The sequence below is a fragment of the Fundulus heteroclitus genome, chromosome 11 (assembly GCF_011125445.2).
Source record: "Fundulus heteroclitus isolate FHET01 chromosome 11, MU-UCD_Fhet_4.1, whole genome shotgun sequence".
NCBI lineage: Eukaryota > Metazoa > Chordata > Actinopteri > Cyprinodontiformes > Fundulidae > Fundulus > Fundulus heteroclitus.
Window position 1 is genome coordinate 25155749 of NC_046371.1, and position 18756 is coordinate 25174504.

The following is an 18756-nucleotide window of genomic DNA, read 5'->3' on the forward strand; positions in this document are numbered from 1 at the left end:
ATTTGTCAACTTCCACCCGACAAACCAGCTACAGTCATATCCATTAAATGAGAATATGCATTTCTAAGAGGCTTGTTTGTCAGATTAAAAGTACCTTTGAAAAAAAAAAAAAATTTTTAAGACAGTTCTTTTCATTAAACTCCCATTTTTACATGAAACATCTTGCTCTTTGTATTGGTCTGATGCAATATTCTAATCTTCAATGCTGTGTTTTTATTAGCGGCAGGTGAAAAAAATAATAATTAACAGAAGTAAATGCTTTAAAACATCAGCAGTCTGTGTTAATCTACATAATGTGTTTCCCTTAGTGAATTGAGTCACTGAAATAAATGAACTGTTCAATAATATTCTAAGTTATTGAACATGACGGTAGATGGTTAAAACCTTGACATGGTTGGATGCTCCAACTGGAGCAGATTTTGAAACCAAAAAATATTTACATCATAGTTTTTGTCAAAAACCTTTTTTTTCCGTCTGAAAACTAAACAAAAAATGAAATAAAACAAATCCTAAGACTTTTTTGACATCTGTTTTTCTATTGGTTAGGTTTTTTTTCTCATCTTAACGCTGTTTTACTCCTTGTTTGCTATGTGTTTTTATTTTGTTTTACTTATTGTAGGGTAACCTAGTGGTTATTGTAGAGGGCTATAAAAAAATGTATTATTACTGTCATTATTACGACATAAAATGCTGAGGGAGGTGAAATCCAATCAGTTCTGATGGTATTGACGTGAAAATGAGCAAATTATCTACTTAATCTTCTTGAGTAGTAAGGAATGAATGAACTGCAACACTTGAGAGCAACATCACAATAATAAAAAATGACCTTTAACTTATCATGTATACATTTTTAGTTCAGTTAGAACAGGCCCGATGGCATGTTGTACGTTTTTAAAAATATAAATGCTAAGTGAATCTCACGTTGTTGCACTGCTGGCCCTGCATCGCAATTTTTTAATCAAATTAAGAATTTGCATAGTACTCACATCCTATTTAACATGTCTGACTTTTAAAGCTAAAAAAAAGAAAAGAAAAGAAATTCAGAAGTTGTAAAGATAAAAGTTTCGCCCAGGTATAAAGAAATGATTATCCTGATGTGGGAATATAATTGTGCTATTACAGTTAAGTCTGGTTCAAACAGGATAATGATCCTAAGCACACATCCAAACTGGTTTAGCAATAAAAAGGCAGGCTGATATTAGAGTTATGTAATGGACGTCACCTCAGCTCGGTTTAAAGTCTGTAAGCTTAAAGGACCAATTCTGGTAATAAGAATGGTCAAACATCCAGCCACAATTATGATTTACGTATTTGAATGGTTATAAAACATGTGTGGACTCTCTGAAACATTTAACCAATATTACACCAAATATTAAGGGGTTTAAGTGAGTATTTGAACCTTGATGTATTTAAATTTATTTTATTTGTGTGTGAATTGCAACGAATACAAGGCTCCAGAATCTCAAACTTGCGAAGCCAATTCTTGTTTTTGAAATTCTTCGACCTTACCCGTATGATCGTCCCCGGCTTGGAAAATAAATGCATCATTAAAGACCCTCAACTTCATAACAAAAAAGATCCGTACGAATGATGAATGCATGAACTTGAGATTCCCTGACCAAATTGCTTCCACAGCAGCTTACTATACTGCCTTCCTGCCCAAAACAAATATGTGAAGCAGCAGAAACCTCCCTCACTTGTTGTTCACATATATGAAGCTAAAAACTGCCCAAAATCCCATCTGTTACACCGAGTGCGCTGGGATTAAATAAATGTACCCTCTGTCCACGAGCTTATCCTCTGAAACTCAGACCTGTGATGGCTTACTGTGCAGCAGTCTAGACTCGTTTGTTACCTTAGACATTCACCATAAAACCCACCGATTAAAAAAAAAAGAGTCGCAGATCTTTGACATTTTTTTTATATCACTTTGTCTTTTATCAAAAGGAAAAAAAAAACATTGATGTTGTCTACATCACAGACAAAAATCATCAATATTCTGTTTGAAACAATTTTCGCCATGAACAGAATGAACCCCATGCCGCCCATCCCCTCCCCTCCCTTGAAGCAAACTTCTCTATACACATAAAACTTCACATACCAAGAATTCCTGTTTGTTTGTTTTTTTTTTGTTAGGTTTTTTTTTTTTTTTTTTTTTTTTTTACAATTACATTATTATCAAAGTAGGATCATTTGATTTAAAATACATATGACGCTCTTCTACTGTAATTATAACAGGCATCCTGATTGTACATACAGTATCATTTCCCACATTTAGAGTCTGTGGAGCAGTCTGCCCGCCGTGTGGCTGTAAAATATTATAAGGAAGCAGACGTCTCGTATCATCCAACCAATGAGAATCCTCAGCCGAGTCACTCAGCTGGAATGAAGGTAGAAATGCAGCCGATATTAATTAAGCTACAGTAGTTTTGGTTATAAAGTTCTGCACTCCTCTCGTGTGTTTGCTTCCTCCTAAGCCAACGTCAGACCCGCCGAGGGGCTTTCCAGTAGCACCAACTGTTGCGTCTACTCTGATTTGAGATTATAAAGTACAGTCAGAGAATCTCTCTTAATCCCCAATTAGAATAGAGGCTCCGCAAGAATAACAAAAACAGATTAAAAATACACCAGTGAGAAAGATAAACTATTAAAACTGAAGCTGTTGTATGGATTTGGTTAAGATTGTCAATATTAGGGGTACGCCGACTGTGCCGAGACGCGTTAGAAATCAAAACTGAGGACAACTTAATAGTGCCTGCCACCATCTCTGTCTTAGGTCCAAAATATATTATCTTTGGTAAAGAGGATTCTGAAGTGTACGTTTGTCATAACTAAACTATGAAAAATCAGAAATGTGAATTTATGTATTTATGTGGTATTTATCTGGTATTTACGTGAAAGCGAAAACTATTTTTAAGGAATTGTGAATTATGTAGAAAAGGCCACAGGATCCGTTTTTCCATGCTTAATTTAGCTACATTAGTAATGTGATCCAAATTTTTGCCACAGGCAAATCTATAAAACATTGAGACTTTTAAAGTTGAAAGTTGAAGAGAATGAACGTGATTTTACTTTGAAATGATAACAATAATAGTTTTCAACCAGATAGTAGGTGTAATAGGTTAGGTTTAATAAAGGCGGACATTTATTCTGCACAGTAGCAGTGAGTTTTACTTTGAATGCCTAATTTGCACTATCTCTAAATTTTTTATACCTGCAGCACACCTTGGTTGCCATAGTGATTCTCACTTTTTCTTTGCTATCCACTGCTATGCCAGGCACCAATAAATAAGTACCAATAAAACGTTAAGATCCTAAAAAAGTTGATGCATTCATTTAGGTAAACTTTGGAATGATTTGACAACGCTGATGTCGAGTCCTTTAAATTGTAAAACACGTGTAAGTTGATCTAAATGTGGGAAAAGCTACTAAATGTCTGAACTTCACCAAGAAAAGCCTTTCATTTGTTTTACCCTGTGTGCACTCAGCCAGAGCCCTGGTTCCACATTGCATTGCCCTTTTAACATAATACAGCGGACATTTTCTTTTTCATAAAGTATGTGCGACCAACACGTTCCGCACTTTTCAGCAACGTCACAACCAGGCCAGATGTGTCCAGGCGTGGCTCTGGTTTAAAACCCAAGTCAAATTACAACCATCAGAGAAACACAACATGAGTAGAAAACAAAAAGAACATCTTGACTGGTATCTGGGTTATGTGAGTAAATCGGACCAAACGGAAATGCTCTGATCCTTTAATTAGTTTTAGACTTCTTATTTGCCCTTTTTTTTTTCCTTTGGGTAATTTGCTTGTCTGCAGCAGAATTTGAAGAAGAGGAAGTTATGAGCATTAAGACTCGGTCCACAGTCCTTGCGGGTGGTTGAGTGCAGAGAAAGAAAAAGACAATGTGCCAGCGAAACAGAACTATTCACAACTTCCGGGAGCTGAATCAATGTCCGCATCATCGGGCCGCTGAAAAGCAAACAGTTTTCTCACAGTTTTGACGCAGACGAGCTATCAGCGACAAACACGCTTCATTTTTTTTTTTTTAAACTGATTTTGGGGGTTTAGGGAGTACTTTGAAAACACAACGTTATTTCATATCATTATTGTGTTCATTATTTACATGCAGGACCATGAAAACTCTCTTTATGCAGTAGAAAACAGGAAAAGATAAAATGCAATGTTTTGCCTAGGTATTCATATCCCTTGAATATTTCCACGTTTTCACCTTAGCAACCGACAACCTTAATGTATTCCTTTAGTGCTTTTATGTGATAGACCAACAGAATATAACTCTGAAGGGTAGAGAAAACATGTTTTTCAAAATAATTTACTAATCTAAAAGGTTTCAGCATAAATCCAATTGAGAATCTGTGGCAATCATACATCATTTCAGTCTTTAGATGTGCAAAGCTGGTAGATGTACCCTAAAATACTCGCAGGTGTAACTTTGGTGTCTGGATAAAAAAAAAACAAAAAAAACATGGTTTTTAATTGTAAAGATTTTGGAAAATGTATCAACGTTCTTCCACTTTGCACGTGTACACTGCTTTCTGTTGGTCTTTCACATAAAATCGTAATGAAATACAGTTTGGAATTTGTGGCATTCAAAGGTTATAAATACTTTTGCAAGGCACTGTATATGACCAATGTACACAATATTTTGTTCGCTGTTTTAGTTGCGTGGATGACAGTGAAATATAAAGTAAATTGGAATTAATACTAAAAAAGAAAAAAAAAAAAACGAGATATGAGGAGAGGATTTCTTCCTTCATGTGTTTTTTTTTTTTTTTTTCTTCAGCCCAACCACAGCCTGACACAGCCAACCATAATAGAGAGGGGTGCATGTGCTTACATTGTGGCTTCAGTGTTAGGCACTGCAAACAAAAAAAGCAAAACAGACTGTTTTTGTTTCATGTCTCTGAATAAAACACTTTAAGGCAATCTAATTACTGTTGAATGGCAGCAGTGTTAAGTTTCTGGTCTGTCCTCCTTTCACAAATTTAAGCGTTGAAGAGAAAAGTTGATGTTTTTTTTTTCCCCACCCACATTTTCACAACCCATTTTAAGATCACCTGTGTAAAAACAGCTACAATCAAAAATGAGGCACTTTATAAAAGAGTATATAGATATCTAAGCTATATAGTATTATTCATTATATGTATACTGTTTATTTTATATACCGTTGTAGTGTGTCACTTTATATTGAAATCGTGTTAACTGTTTTGCAAATGAGGAAAACTAACCACAGTATGTACTATAGTTTCTGTCATTCTACTCTTATTACTATAGTATATACCATAGTGTATTATACAGTTGTAATAGAAAAGCTGAGATGCCAAAAAAAGGAAAAACATTTATAATTTTCCTACTAAGCTTGTGTTACTTAAAAGTTCAAAAGGATTGTAACTTCCCAGGAAACAAAACAACGTATAACTCTCTTTCTTTTCCTCTGGTGGTCTTTCCTCAGTTGGCCCTCGAAGCGCTCGGCGATGTGACTCAGGCATCATGTAATTGATTTGACAGTCATGTGTCAGCCTCATCTGATATACTGTTATTATATCTGCAGCTCTCTGTCTGGGTAGACGCCGCAGACCGGCTGCGTGTGTTCCTCCTACTCTTCCATCCATCTATCCGGCAGATCTTTCAACGGCTAAAGTGGGATATGAGCAGCTTTTGCTAGCTTCGCATTCAGAACTCGGCGGCACATCTCTGCACGGACGCCTTCATTAATATGAGCTTCGTTCGCCAACGACAATGCTGCTTGACTTTGATTTTCATCACAGCGTTGGGGTGGTTCTGGGCGGCCAAATAGACGGCCTGCTCTGCGCTAAAACACATGCCCGTCGTCTAAAGAGTGGATGCTTTGCCACATGTAGATTTCAGCTAAATGTAGCCGTTTCCCTGCCAAATCCGCTATCTGTAGCTTGTTGTAAATACAGCAACCTTCACATCAACTGGTATTTGTATAAAGATGTGCAAAGAGCCTTAGAATAAAAGAATGTTTTATTTTAGAACACATTAAGAATAAAATGAATGGCATTATTGGTGCCATACCCCTAATTTTTTATATTTTCTTTACCTTTTAATATGACATCGGGGCGCATTCATCTTTCCCATTTGTCAAAATGGGAAAGACAAGAGAACATGGCATTAGAGTAATCTGGAAATGACTGCAAGAAAATAGCTACAGATCTAAATTTCTCTGTGTCCACAGAGAGAGCAACAATTAAAACCAGGACAAACAAAGCCGGCCGAGGCCAACTGGCTTTTGGGCATCTCCCAGTAAAGAAAAAGCCTTTTTTTTTCTTACAGTCATACATGTCAACATGTGCCAATTGCTAAGTGCTACTAGGACCTTAATTAGAACTGTGTGCTCAGTTCAGATGAGACAAAAAATATTTGTCAGCAGACACTAAAGGTAGGTGTGACGTGAAACAAGGGAAAATATGATGAAAACCAGCTCATGCCCACTGTTGAGCATGGTGGAGGGTCTGTGGTGATGTGGGCTTGAGGGGCCGCCATTAAGCTAAATACCAGATCCTGTAAACTTTAAACAGCCCGTCACAGAATATTGATGAGCAAATGGCTCAAATCAACAGAGAAATGGTTCACCAGACCAAAATAAATAAATAAATAAATAAATCAGAAGTCTTCCATAACTATCTAAGTCCTCAAACCTAATCACAAAACATTTTCAAAGCTCGCTGCTATAGTACATTTTTAAAAGTGAAATTATGCTACTGCAATAAAATAACTATTTATTTTAAGGCTTTTTACACATTGTTATTAGGAGTACAAATCAATGTGGAGGGTCCTGTATTGAGTGTTTGTATTTAAAAGTATATTTCTACCGGTATTTGAAGGACCTCAGTAACACAACAGCAGTAGTAAACAAGTATAAAAGCTTTTTTTGGGCAACTTTACAGTAGTTAATTTAAAACTGTTTACAGTGAGATGGTGTGAATGTTTAACTTGTGTCCACCAGTTATTTTCATTATCTGCTCGAACCTAAAGGACACCTGATGATCATTTAAACTATATGTACAGAGAAGATGGGGGTAATACCACAGTAAAGTTCAGTGGACTCACGAATTAGCACGCCGGCTTCTACTTTTCAGCTTTGGGGGCACAGAATTTCAATTAAACCGATTAGAAATCACAGGCAAATGGGTTTTAGTTTAAACGTATAAAAGTTACATTTTTCATTGAACCTTACATACAATGAACGTTGCATTAAAATGCAATAACTAAAGTTTTGGAATAACTATGTTTTTGAGGCTAGTGAGAAAAGATCAGTCTACAATTAACAGAATGGACGCCTGTGAGCTTCTTCCTTCTCTGTACCAAGTTAGACAAAGGTCAGGTGTCACCTTAGTTCAAGCAGGGCAACATCTTTTTCCTTCAAATTTGGCTGTGTGGTGCGGTTGTACGTGTGTTTGTGAGTGTGTCTGTGTTTGGCACACATTTGGTTGACAGGAAACAGCAGACGGGATGGGGATGAGATCTCCTTAGTTTCAGCGTTCTGACTCCAGCGTACAGTTCTGTTGCGGCAACACGTGGCGAGCCGAGTGCCGAGCCGCCGCATCAAAGACGGAGATGGAGATCAACAGTCTGCAATGAAAGTAGCAAAAGCAGGCAGGGATTTTTAAGCACACATTTTTGACACATATATCTATTTTTTTGATATCTTGAGTAATGTATACAGTTCTAAAAGGGTATTTTCTGTCCTTCCAGCACATCTAACGCAGACCTTCCCCAGCAAAGAACGTTACAGACCATAAAGCGGTTCCGTCTAGATCATAGATTCGCTCAGGCATATTGCTTTTGTTTAATCTAGAGCTCCTTCTGGCAGCTTGGGTAAATATCACATGACGCTTGATATCTTTGTGGACGGATTTTCTGATTGGTCTCATGGCCATCGTTGCAGATGTCAATATTGTGTGTCTTTGTGACGGTGTTATCACTTCCACATATTATTGTTTCTTCTCCTTTATAACCACCTTAACTGCATAAAGTCTCCACTGATCTACATCTGGCCATTTCAACATGATTATGTGGCAGAACCTACAGCTCCCATCAGAGGTTTGAATAGACACATATTCTGTCTGATAATGTAGGGCTTTTGCTGATTTAGTTGACCTACTCTTTTTTTCTTTTTCCTTGTTTGGACTGGCACAACAAACTCCTTTATGTTTTTTAAAAAACAAAAATAGGACACAAAAGTTTGAATATATTATACATTTTCTGTAATCCAGGGTCAAAATGTATAGATACAGGCTAAAATATCTGCATACACCTCCACTGATTTTTGCTTTTGTCACCATTAGCAAGCTGTACCTTTAGGTTTGAGCCTATATGTACGTTAGCTCAATTAGTTCAACCTGTGCACCAAATTAAATTTTTTTAATCATTAAAAGTCCAAATCAATATAACTTTCATACCTGTGATACCTTTATGTATACTTCGTTCTGAAACTGGAACTAGAAATTTGAGAAATAAACCAGATTCTCTAAGGGTTCATAGTGAAATACTGCCACTGCTTTGAGGTATAGTTTATTAGAAAACAATTATAGTTAATGAAACCATGATAAATGGGCTTATAGAGGTTTGCATTACGGAAATGCATGATCAGTCATTACTGATCATGCATAAATAATTACCCATGTACAGAGTATTCCCAGAGCCATGTTTTCCGTCGTATAAACGCTAAATAAATAGCTATGAATCTAGAAGATGATTGTCCATAGAGGAATTGGCTTTGATCAAATTTATGTGGAAATATTAATATTAAACATTGAATTCAAATTGGATAATAGAGCAGATGTTTTTGATACTCTGAAGTTGAAAGTTAATTCGTCAAACAAAAAAAGACCTTAAACCCTAATAAACTGGACTTTGTGACCCAAACCGTAACACTGCCATCAGAAAGCGCTCGACCATCAACCAGCCCACATATAAACATATAAACACCTGGTCGGCGTTCCGTCTCCTATGCCTCCATTCATGTGAAATGGCTCATTACCAGCAGACAAATCAATTGGCTCTGCTCTCTAAACACCCACTTGTAATAATAAGAGACTCTACAGACAGCCCACAGACTGGAAGCGCAGCGCTGCCCACCAGCTTGAAGCCATGGAAAACATCAGTGGAAGATGAAAGCAGCAGTGACTAAGACCCAGACGAGGATTTTATCAGAGGACTATTAACGTCATGTCAAAGCATGTATCCAATCTGATTAGTGTATTTTTTTTCCCTCCTCTTAGCTATTTTGACATGTTTACATCACTGTCAGTTCTTTTTTTTTTCACAACTGTTGGGTCTGCAACCAGCTCTAATTTTGTTTACGCAGCCTCCGTAAATTCAAGATAATATTCAGAATGGCAATGATTAAAAATGTGTTGCTTTACAACATAAAACGACTGAGAATAGCAAAACAAATTTACATTAGAACTCCTTAAATTAAATGATGCACCAATAATGCTTTTTCTGGCCAAATACTATATATATTTTTCTTTAAGGCATGACGTGCTGACTGAGATTTTATTTCTAAAGGAATATGTCATAAAAATGAGAAATACATATATAAAACAAAGTTCTTTGAGAGAGATTTCAGTGTTAAATCCAACAGAAAATGGAGGAATTATGCAATAATTTCCCTAAAGGCCACTAGACATAAACGTATGTATTTAACCTTTCTACAAATTTTTATTACATTTCAAAAAAGGGACTCTCTGTTACCTGCTGTTGGTTGATGCACTTATGTACCAAAAATAGTTGGAGTTCTCAGTTTTGATTAATTTAACGTATGAGAAAAGAAAACAGATTTTTTAGACTTTGCTGATCAAAAACGATTGCACAATTCAGATTTCTGGTTGGCTAATTGGTAATTCCCTACTTAAATATTTGAATGTTTGCTCCTATTCCCTATCAAAAGGCCTGCAGTCATTAGGAGAAATGTTATAAATGTTAGGGATTATCATGTTTTTATTTTAAATTTTAATTAAAAAAAACATTCATCTTAAGTGTCCTTCGAGATATTTTGTCCCCACTGTCAATCACACAGATTTTAGTTTTTGTAATTACCCTGACTTGCATGGCTGTCAAAATCCAAGCTCATAGAATATTCCAAATGCAGGTTTTATTTTTGAAAAACATACTAACCACTACACAACAGATACTTTTCAAATATTCATGGTCTAAGGACCCTCAGCGCTCACCTTGACCATCCTTCCTACTGTTCTGGTTCGTTCGTAGTTCCTCTGATTTGTAAAAATCAATACTGGCGTAAGTGTTGAGGCCAGAGCCAGCACTGGTGCCTAAAGCGCACCCTCCCACGTTGTAGACAGGAGAGGTGCGCTCCGCTCCAGCCTGAGGGCTCTCCTTCATGGCTAAGTCAAGGTCTATGTAGTTAAGGCCTTGTTCAGTGGATGAGGTGGAGGCTTGGGGTGGAGGCGTGGCAGACAAACCAGAAGCCTGTCCACTCTCCCACAGTGAGCAGTCCAAACCTTTCCGATGGCTCACTGCCTGGGCGCCCTCAGGGTAGAGGGAGGTAGAAGAAGATGGGTATGGTGGCAAAGATGGCGGTGAGCTGAATTTCTCGGATCGGTGGCTCAAGTGTCCCTGCTGATCACCTCGGACCAGTCTGCTGCTCCGATCAGGCGACTGGAAGGACTTGACTGGGGAGGCACCCAAACTTGTCTCCTGCTCCCTAGATACCGTTTGACCAGAGCGGATGGCAGCTCTCGCTGAGTTCTTCGAATCTGAAACTTTGCTGTCCATAAATGGGACAGGAACATCCGTCGGCACTGTTGCCATCTTTATTTTTGTTCTGTACCCTGCGCTGCACTCTGCTACCAGAGGAGAGGACGGGCTGTGTTCATGTCGGGCCTTGGGGACAACCGCTGGTGGGCCCTGGAGGGTGCTGAATGTGGATCTGACATAGGTCAGGGGTGTCGAGGATTTCCCTAAATCCATATTGACATACTCGGCGGAGGTGGAGAGGGGGGCAGAGAAGCTGCGGGGAAGGTTAGCAGGGTTATCATGACAGAGGAGAGGCTGGTTCATGGGCCGCAGAGTTCCATGGATTACAGGCGGTCCATGATGAGACCCTCCACTTCGTCCTTTATCATATGCACCATCTTCTTTAAAGACAATACTTACATAGTCCCCAACATTCTGAGACCCCGGGGGTGGTAGATTCTCCTTAACCCTTGGTAGAGTGTTTGCCTTAGCGATGTCTGAAGATACACTCAAGGGACGCCCCCTCCTCTGTTGCTTTGGGCTTTTACTACTGGATGTACGTTTTTGGTGGTGACGTCCATCCTTTGTGGATGTTCCTGCACTTTTGTATTCCCCCCCAGTTCTTAATAAACTTAACCCTCGGCCAGCAGATAGGGATTTATCTTCAAGGCTTTCACTGCTGGCAGAGCTGGAGGAGAAAGATGAGGAAGACATGGAGAGCTGGCAACCTCCTGCAGAGCCCGCTGCAGATTTGTTCCTCTTGTTGTAGGCTGTTCTCCCTCCCCTTCCAGAACTGTCATGCCCACTGCTGTCTTTCTTTTCTTCCCCTTTGTTTAAGTCCTCCTCAAAGCGAGTATAGAGGGTGTGCTGATAGGCTCGTGGCAGGGAGAAGTATGAATTGAACATTTTTGGTTGCAGCTGGTGCTGCTCAGGGTGTGAAGGTGGCGTGCTGCAGGCAGAGCGGCTGCTTACGGGGGAAATGTTCATGTAGTCACTGGCTGCCCGGCTCTCCATGCCGGCCCTGCTCTCCCACATGCCCAGTCCGTGCAGGTCTGTGGAGCTGCTGCTGTTTGGAGACATGACCATGTAGCCCTCTGCAGAGGGCTGGCTGATGTGCTGAGGAGGGGACACACTGTTGTTGGGGGTCATGGCCATGTACTCGTCGTCTACCTCAGGTTTAGCACTGGTGTCGTAGATACCCCTTGAAAGAGACAGTGAAACAGGAGGAGATGTCACCCCAGGTAACATTGACATGTAGCCACTGTCCAAAGCTGCTCCTCTGTCCCCATGTCCCCTGCTTTTGTCAGCCCGCTTCCTGTTCTTCCCTACTTCATCAAGCGGCCCGCCCTGAACTCCTGGATTCCCTGAGCCTTGGTGCAGATTCGTCCTCTCTCTGTTAGCACTCTGTGACATGATGGCGTACTCCTCCTCATCGTCATCATCTTCATCTTTTCTGTGCGGGGTTAGTCTTTCATGGGATGCCAAAGGCAGTGAAGCCCTTTTACTCAGCAGCCTTCGCTCGGCCTCAGACTCCCGACTAGATGAGCGTCGCAGAATCCGTCTGCCTTTCGAATGATGATGGGAACCAAGCAGACCTTCTCGTTGTCCCATCACTATATAGCTGGAGGAGCCCTCTCCGTGTGCATGATGTCCAGATAGACTGGGTATGAGCAGAGAGTGCTCCCCAGGACTGGAACCGTACTCATCCGAGGAGCCGTAGTCGCTCGGTGAACCTGAAACAGAAACTCTTTGAGAAACGCGAGCGTAGGAGCAAATCGATATGCCTCCCACCACAGACCCAACTAGGCCACACTCTGACCCATGACCTGAACTGGAGGACAGGCTTGGTGCGGGAGAGGGAGCAGGGTTAGGTGTGTAACGTGCAAGGCTTAGGGTAATCTTAGCAGGGGTCGGGGCCCTTGTGGGTTTGGGCCTCAGTGTTGGAGTAGTTGAGCAGGATCCATTCAGACTTGGGCTGGAACTGGCCCATGTCCCTCTGGCACTAGCTCCTCCTTCCTCCGACCTGGCTCCGATGCTGGCTGTCCGTGCCCTCGGAAACCCATGACGTGACGTGGGTGAAGTGCTCGTGCTACTACCACCTGTTCCCGGGGTCTCAGTCCGTGCTCGCCTAGAGAAGCCCACCTGGCTTGGTGGTAGGTTTGGGTGATGACGCCGACTCGGGACACTGATGGGATTTGAAGCAGTACCGCCGCCACATGAAGTTCCCACAGACTGAGACTTGCTGCGCTGACGGAATTCCTCACTCAGGGCTTTCATGGCCTCCAGGAGGGTCTCATGCATGTTTTGAGCCACCACAGAGTCGTCCACTTGCATCCAGAACTCTCCGGGGCCTGTAATTGCTGAGCGCCCCACCTCAATGAAGAAGAAGTTCTCTGAATGGCCACATCTGCGAACATTCATCAGCTGCAACACCACAGCAGCCACATCAGAATTGAGTTTGACAAAATTGACTGTCTTCTCAGTTAGGCACAGCCGGTAGATGCCCACCAAGTTTCTGGCATGCCCAAGACCTTTAGGCCAAACTTTGACTTGCCAGACCTCCTTAAAAGTAGGGATGGGAGATGGAGAACTACACTCTCCACTGCTGCCATAGTCTTCAGGAGTTTTACCTGGGAAGACAACAAAGAAAAAAAATGATTATTGTTAATTATACCTCCAAATGCAGGGTTAACTAGATAAATTATTGTTTCTTTGACATGATGTCAAAAGACATTGTCTTTCCCAAACAGCTTTGTTGTTGACAATTGTTCTGCAACCCTTTGAGCTCCAGCTAATGATAATTATGTATGTCCCACGCGGCTTTGAAAAAGAGCAGCTGAATAGAAACATAAAATAATGCCAGAGTTCTCAATCTATGGTACTCTGAGGAAATCATTATTTTTCAACGTAAATACAGGTAAACTGTAATATTGTGGACAACGGTGAACCGAAGTTAAAACTTGCATCTGGAATGATAATTTCAAATGCTATAGCAACATTCACACAGAAAGAGTTAGCAGTTCCAGATACAGGTGATATGGCTCACCCCCCAGGGCAGCACAGCCTCAGGGTTGGCATGAGCTAGACCCTTTCACCAAAGAAGTTTATGTTGCTTATTTGCAGTCAAATAGGGTGTGACGCTACATAATTTAAGCACTTTAACAAATGATATCACATAAGGCTAATAACTCTCAAGCTGGTACGTCATTCACAGGTTTCAACACGTTTTTCAGTGATTCTGGACCTAAATAAATAGTTCTTATTACAAAGAACAATTTGTGATTCTCTAAGCACAAATGCCAATACGTTTGCTGTGTATTTACGACATAATAGTTGCTGTGATGAATAGTGTATTCACACTTCTGATGGCTTGTAGCTCGGTAATCATATATTTGTGTGCATGATACTTTACTGTTTGACAGCTTAAAAGCCATAGACATACACCGTTATTACCTTGTACTGCTAAAAGAGTTAGTCTTGTCAGTGAGTACAACGATATGCAAATCCTACTGGTTGAGTTAGATGTTATCCTCAGAACCCCACTTCAGAGTTTGGAGATAAACTGAATGTGGCATTAAGTAGCCACCAGTATGTCTTAGTTCATTTTCATGTGGCATGGTTGTTGATGGCAGATGTGCCTTGTTCGATCGTTTGAGAAACTGTTTATCTACTTTGATTTTTACTCAAAACCATCTGTTGTGAATGATATCTATTTTGCTTTGTCTGCACCATCAACACCAAGTCAAATTCCTTGTAAGTGCAAACCTACTGGGCAATAAACTTGATTCTGATTCTGATTGAGAAAAATAAAAAATATCTGGTGAGTGACTTCCTTGTTGATGACAGAGGTCAGAGAAGAAGTGGGCAGACTGGGTCAAGATGATAGAGAGGCAACAGTAGCTCCTGTCATCTAAAAACTGGAAACCGATGCTGGAATTTAAAAAGGGTCACCAATATTGGAACATAACTGATTGGAAAAATGTTGCACAGACCATTGAGTCTCGATTGCTGCAACAATATTCTAATGTTAGGTTTAGAATTTGGTGACATCAAACAACATGAAGCCATTGACACGGGCTGCTGGTGGTGTAATCGTCCAGGCAACATTTTGGGCCTCTTAGTACAAATTTGCCATCATTTAAATGCCACAGCCTACCCGACTATCATTACTGACCATGCCCATCAGTTCATGAACACAGTGTGCCCATGTTCTGATAGCTACTTCAGGATAATGTATAACGTGCGCAAATCAGTTTTTTCCAACCCAACAATGACTACTTCTTTTTTTTTTTTTTTTTGGTTGTAACAAAAAACATATACTAAAAAAATACTAATCAAATAAGTAAAAATGACACCATGTAAAAAAGAATAGGTCAAGAAATATCTGGGATGAAAACATTCATGGTCTATTAATGGCACTGTGGTTCTGAATCTGAATGCAATATTACGTACAAGACAGGGATTTCATTGTAGAGCACCTTAGAAATGTGTTAGAATGGGAGATATAGGCATCATGGATAAGAACCAAAGATTTGTTTGATGTTATAATGTTAATATGAACCAAAATCTCTAAGGTCTAATGTATAGCGCCAACAACACGTCATCTCAAGACGTTTCACAAAGTCAATTCAATAAAATCCTACAGGCAGATTCCAACACAAGTATCTACATTCCCAGTTTAGATCCATATTATTCCAACCTCTGGCAGATTTAAGTTTAAAGTAATATTTCAATCTCACCAATGTGCTTTATTATGTTTCCACCCGGAAATAATATTAAAGGGGACATATCATACAAAACCCACTTTTTTAGCTATTAAATAAATTTTGTTGTGTACTTGGAATCACTAAGATTGCAGGAAATCTGAATGTAGTCTGTCCAGGTGATGCGTGGTTCTTTTCATATTCTTTATTCTTTGTTTTCTATTACGCATTTTTAACTATTACATCACAGTATTTGCTGGGGAGCTGCTAAACAAGGTCATGGACTTCTGGCTTAGCAATTTCGGAAATCCACCATTTTTAGTTCTCGGAGAGATTTTGTAGTCCAGGCTAAAGGATGCCGAAGCTACAAGTGGATAAGTCAAAATGTTCGGTTTTTAATTACACTGTCCCCCAGCATACTACAAAAATGGCTGATTGGGGCCGATTGGGGCTGAGTGGAACGCTCTGTGACCTGGAGAGGGTTGGCGCATGAAGTGCCTCCTTTACATTTAAAGAGCCAGCACCAAAACCAGTTGCTCTCAGACAGCCTCAGAACTGGAGCAAAATGTAGGAACGTGGGGGGGAATTAACGAGGAATTTAGACCAAAGCATTTCAGTTCCACTTTGTATAGACCACAACTGAACGATTTTAATGTGAAAAAAGGTGGAAATGAAAAGCATGATATGTCCCCTTTAGGTCCTGACTTGAATTTGACAGAGAATCCGTGGAGGGAGCAAAAGATCAGGGTGAGGGCTAGATGGCCTTCCACCCTCAGATACTTGTAGCTCATTAGCATAAATAAATCACCAAAATAGCAAGTGAAGAGCGGTGTGTATATATATATATATATATATATATATATATATATATATATATATATATATATATATATATATATATATATATATATATATATATTATTATTATTATTATTATTATTATTTATTTTTTTATTTTTTATTATAATTTTTTATTTTTTTTTTCATCCAGTGCTCTGTTGCTCTATTGGTCTACGAACGGAGCGCGTTCCTGCTCAGGCTTCCACAACAACACACTGGAGCGGGGCAAGCCCATCACTGGCCGACTGAGACGCAATGCAAGGGGGAGGAGGGTGGGTGGTGGTCTGCTCCCATCATAAGGACAACAACGTAAACACGAGGGTAACCAGCAGAAACATAATTTCCAGTGAGAGCGCGCCGACGATGCCGCCCCGGTCCTTCCTTTGCCGCGCCGCGCCGCTCCGCGCAACACGAATGTAGGTTAGGCGAGCGGCAAGCCGGAGCTGTGCAGAAAAACAAAAACACAGGCTTGCAGCGGAGTGCACTGCGATAGGCTACTACTATATGATGCATCCCGTGGATGGTTGCTATATGCCCACTGCGTCATGCAAAACACACCATCGTGCGAATGCGGGCTTCATTTTAGTCAGAGGAGGCAACGATCTGGCGTTGCAACAGCACGCACGGACAATTTAATGCAGCACATTATTTCGCGCTGGCTGGAAATTGATCCTCTGTTTCGAACCGTGATATATCAACGCTTGTTGGGCTTGCTGCACAAACGCATAACCCATGCCGCCCGTAGCGTGATGGTGTACCCCCGATAAGTCAGATGCACCCCTCCTGGTGTAAAAAACAGTATCTTATTTGCATTTTTACTATTAATACAACAAACGAATATACATATAAAGCGAACGAATAAAGCACACCTGTAGCGAAAATCATAACCATCGTAATAATGATAATAAAAACAATCTGACAATGCAAGCGCGGTTGGGCGCTTGCAATAATCAGGAATGGGCGAGACAGACATCTGGAGAACGACCAGCCCATAGGGCAGGACAGGCCTGATGGAGAAACAGACAGCAAGCATCGCAGCCCACGCTTCATGTCTTACAGTTGCACTGAAGATCCAGCATGGCTTGGTACCACTCGTTCTGGACCTCCTCGCTGTCCGCAGCGATGGCAAAGCTCTCGCTGCGGGTGTAGAGCACGATCATGTGCTTGTTCTTGGAATCCGCCCGCTTGTTGATGTTGAAGCAGGTCTCCAGGTTCAGGACCTTCTTGGGCACAGGTGATTTACTGCGGAATTTCTTCTCGTTCTCGTAGTACTCGAGCCGAGCGGGACCGTGCTCCGAGGCCGCCCTCAGCACGAAGAACCGCCGGTGCATCGATTTGTGCTTGCGGAGGTAGCCGCTTTTCTGCACATCTTCGTAGTTCTGCGCCTCGACTGCTTGGCTCTCCATGACCGGAGGAGCGCGATAAACGCCCGGTTACACGGCAAGAATCTCAGGGAAAAAGATGAAGCCCATGTGTTCTCCTCATTTATCCAGCTGCGGCTACATCCCTCGCCTTCCCCGCGTGCACGCCGAAAACATCAAGCATGTGTGCGGGGGGATCGGGATGGGGGAAATCAGCCAAACCATGTTCTCGGATTCGGCATCGGCTGCAGGGGGATCCGTGGCACCGAGCGCGCACAGCGAGCGCCGCCGCTCGTCCCGCAGCCCAGCCCAGTCCTCAAGTCCGAGCGCGGTGCAGTTCGCCTGCTTGAGGACGTCTCCTCCTCCACCTGTCTGAGGATGCCCAAAGCCTGTGGAGACCCCCACCCCCTCCCTCCCTCCCTCCTCCGAGCGCGCGCGCGCACACACAAACACGCGCGCACACACACATACGCACACAAAGTCAGACAAGTGAGACGCAATGAAAACACCAGTTCCGTTATTAGCTTTCAAAATAAAGATACATTTTCAATTGAGGTTCTAGGAAAAAATGTTTTCAGTTTGTTATCCCCCGAAGGTTAGATCTATAGGACAATTTGGACCCCATGGTTGAAGCCAGTTTTGGTGCCGTAGCCAAAAAAATGTTTCCTCATTATTCCCTCCTCCCTGAAAAGGGCTCTTGGCATTTGTCCTTTAAAATAAAAATCCCTATAAACACCACATCATTTCAAGTTATTGAGAATAACAAGGAAAATGTTAACTGCCTATAACCTTTAAACAGAACCTGATTTGGGGGGGGCATAGAATCATCAAATATATATATATATATATAATGTAAAAAAATGTGTTTATCTAATAAAGAAAGAGCTTACTCAAATCAGTTCAGTCCAAACTCTTTATCACGGGGGCCTAAATTGTCAAGTTGGAAACACTTGCTAGTCACAAGAAGTCTGGCATCTTGGCTGACTTTGAGCAAATGTTGCCGGATGCTCGTGGTTATACTCACAATGACGTTAAGATGAATGCAGAAACCTGCTAAATGAATGAGGAACAATGTCAGCGGTACCTAACATTATTGTATTTGAAG

At 41.0% G+C, this 18756-nt stretch overlaps 1 protein-coding gene across 1 annotated transcript; it reads right to left on the reverse strand.

Moving 5' to 3' along the window:
* Window positions 1-1905: 1905 nt before the first annotated feature.
* On the reverse strand, window positions 1906-18058 carry si:ch211-284e13.4 (insulin receptor substrate 1-B). The gene is made up of 3 exons (XM_012867057.3): window positions 17348-18058; window positions 10225-13377; window positions 1906-7618 (listed from the first exon to the last, which is right to left on the reverse strand). The coding sequence occupies exons 1-3, from the start codon at window positions 17694-17696 to the stop codon at window positions 7611-7613; spliced, it is 3510 nt and encodes a 1169-aa protein (XP_012722511.2). The 5' UTR covers window positions 17697-18058; the 3' UTR covers window positions 1906-7610.
* Between the last annotated feature and the right edge of the window lie 698 nt (window positions 18059-18756).

Bases quoted from the DNA above. Each gene is read 5' to 3' on its own strand.
- si:ch211-284e13.4 (XM_012867057.3), bottom strand. From the start codon at position 17,696: ATGGAGAGCCAAGCAGTCGAGGCGCAGAACTACGAAGATGTGCAGAAA. The intron at 13,378-17,347 runs GTAAGACATGAA...TTGTCTTCCCAG, and splicing joins GCTGGATCTTCAGTGCAACT to GTAAAACTCCTGAAGACTAT.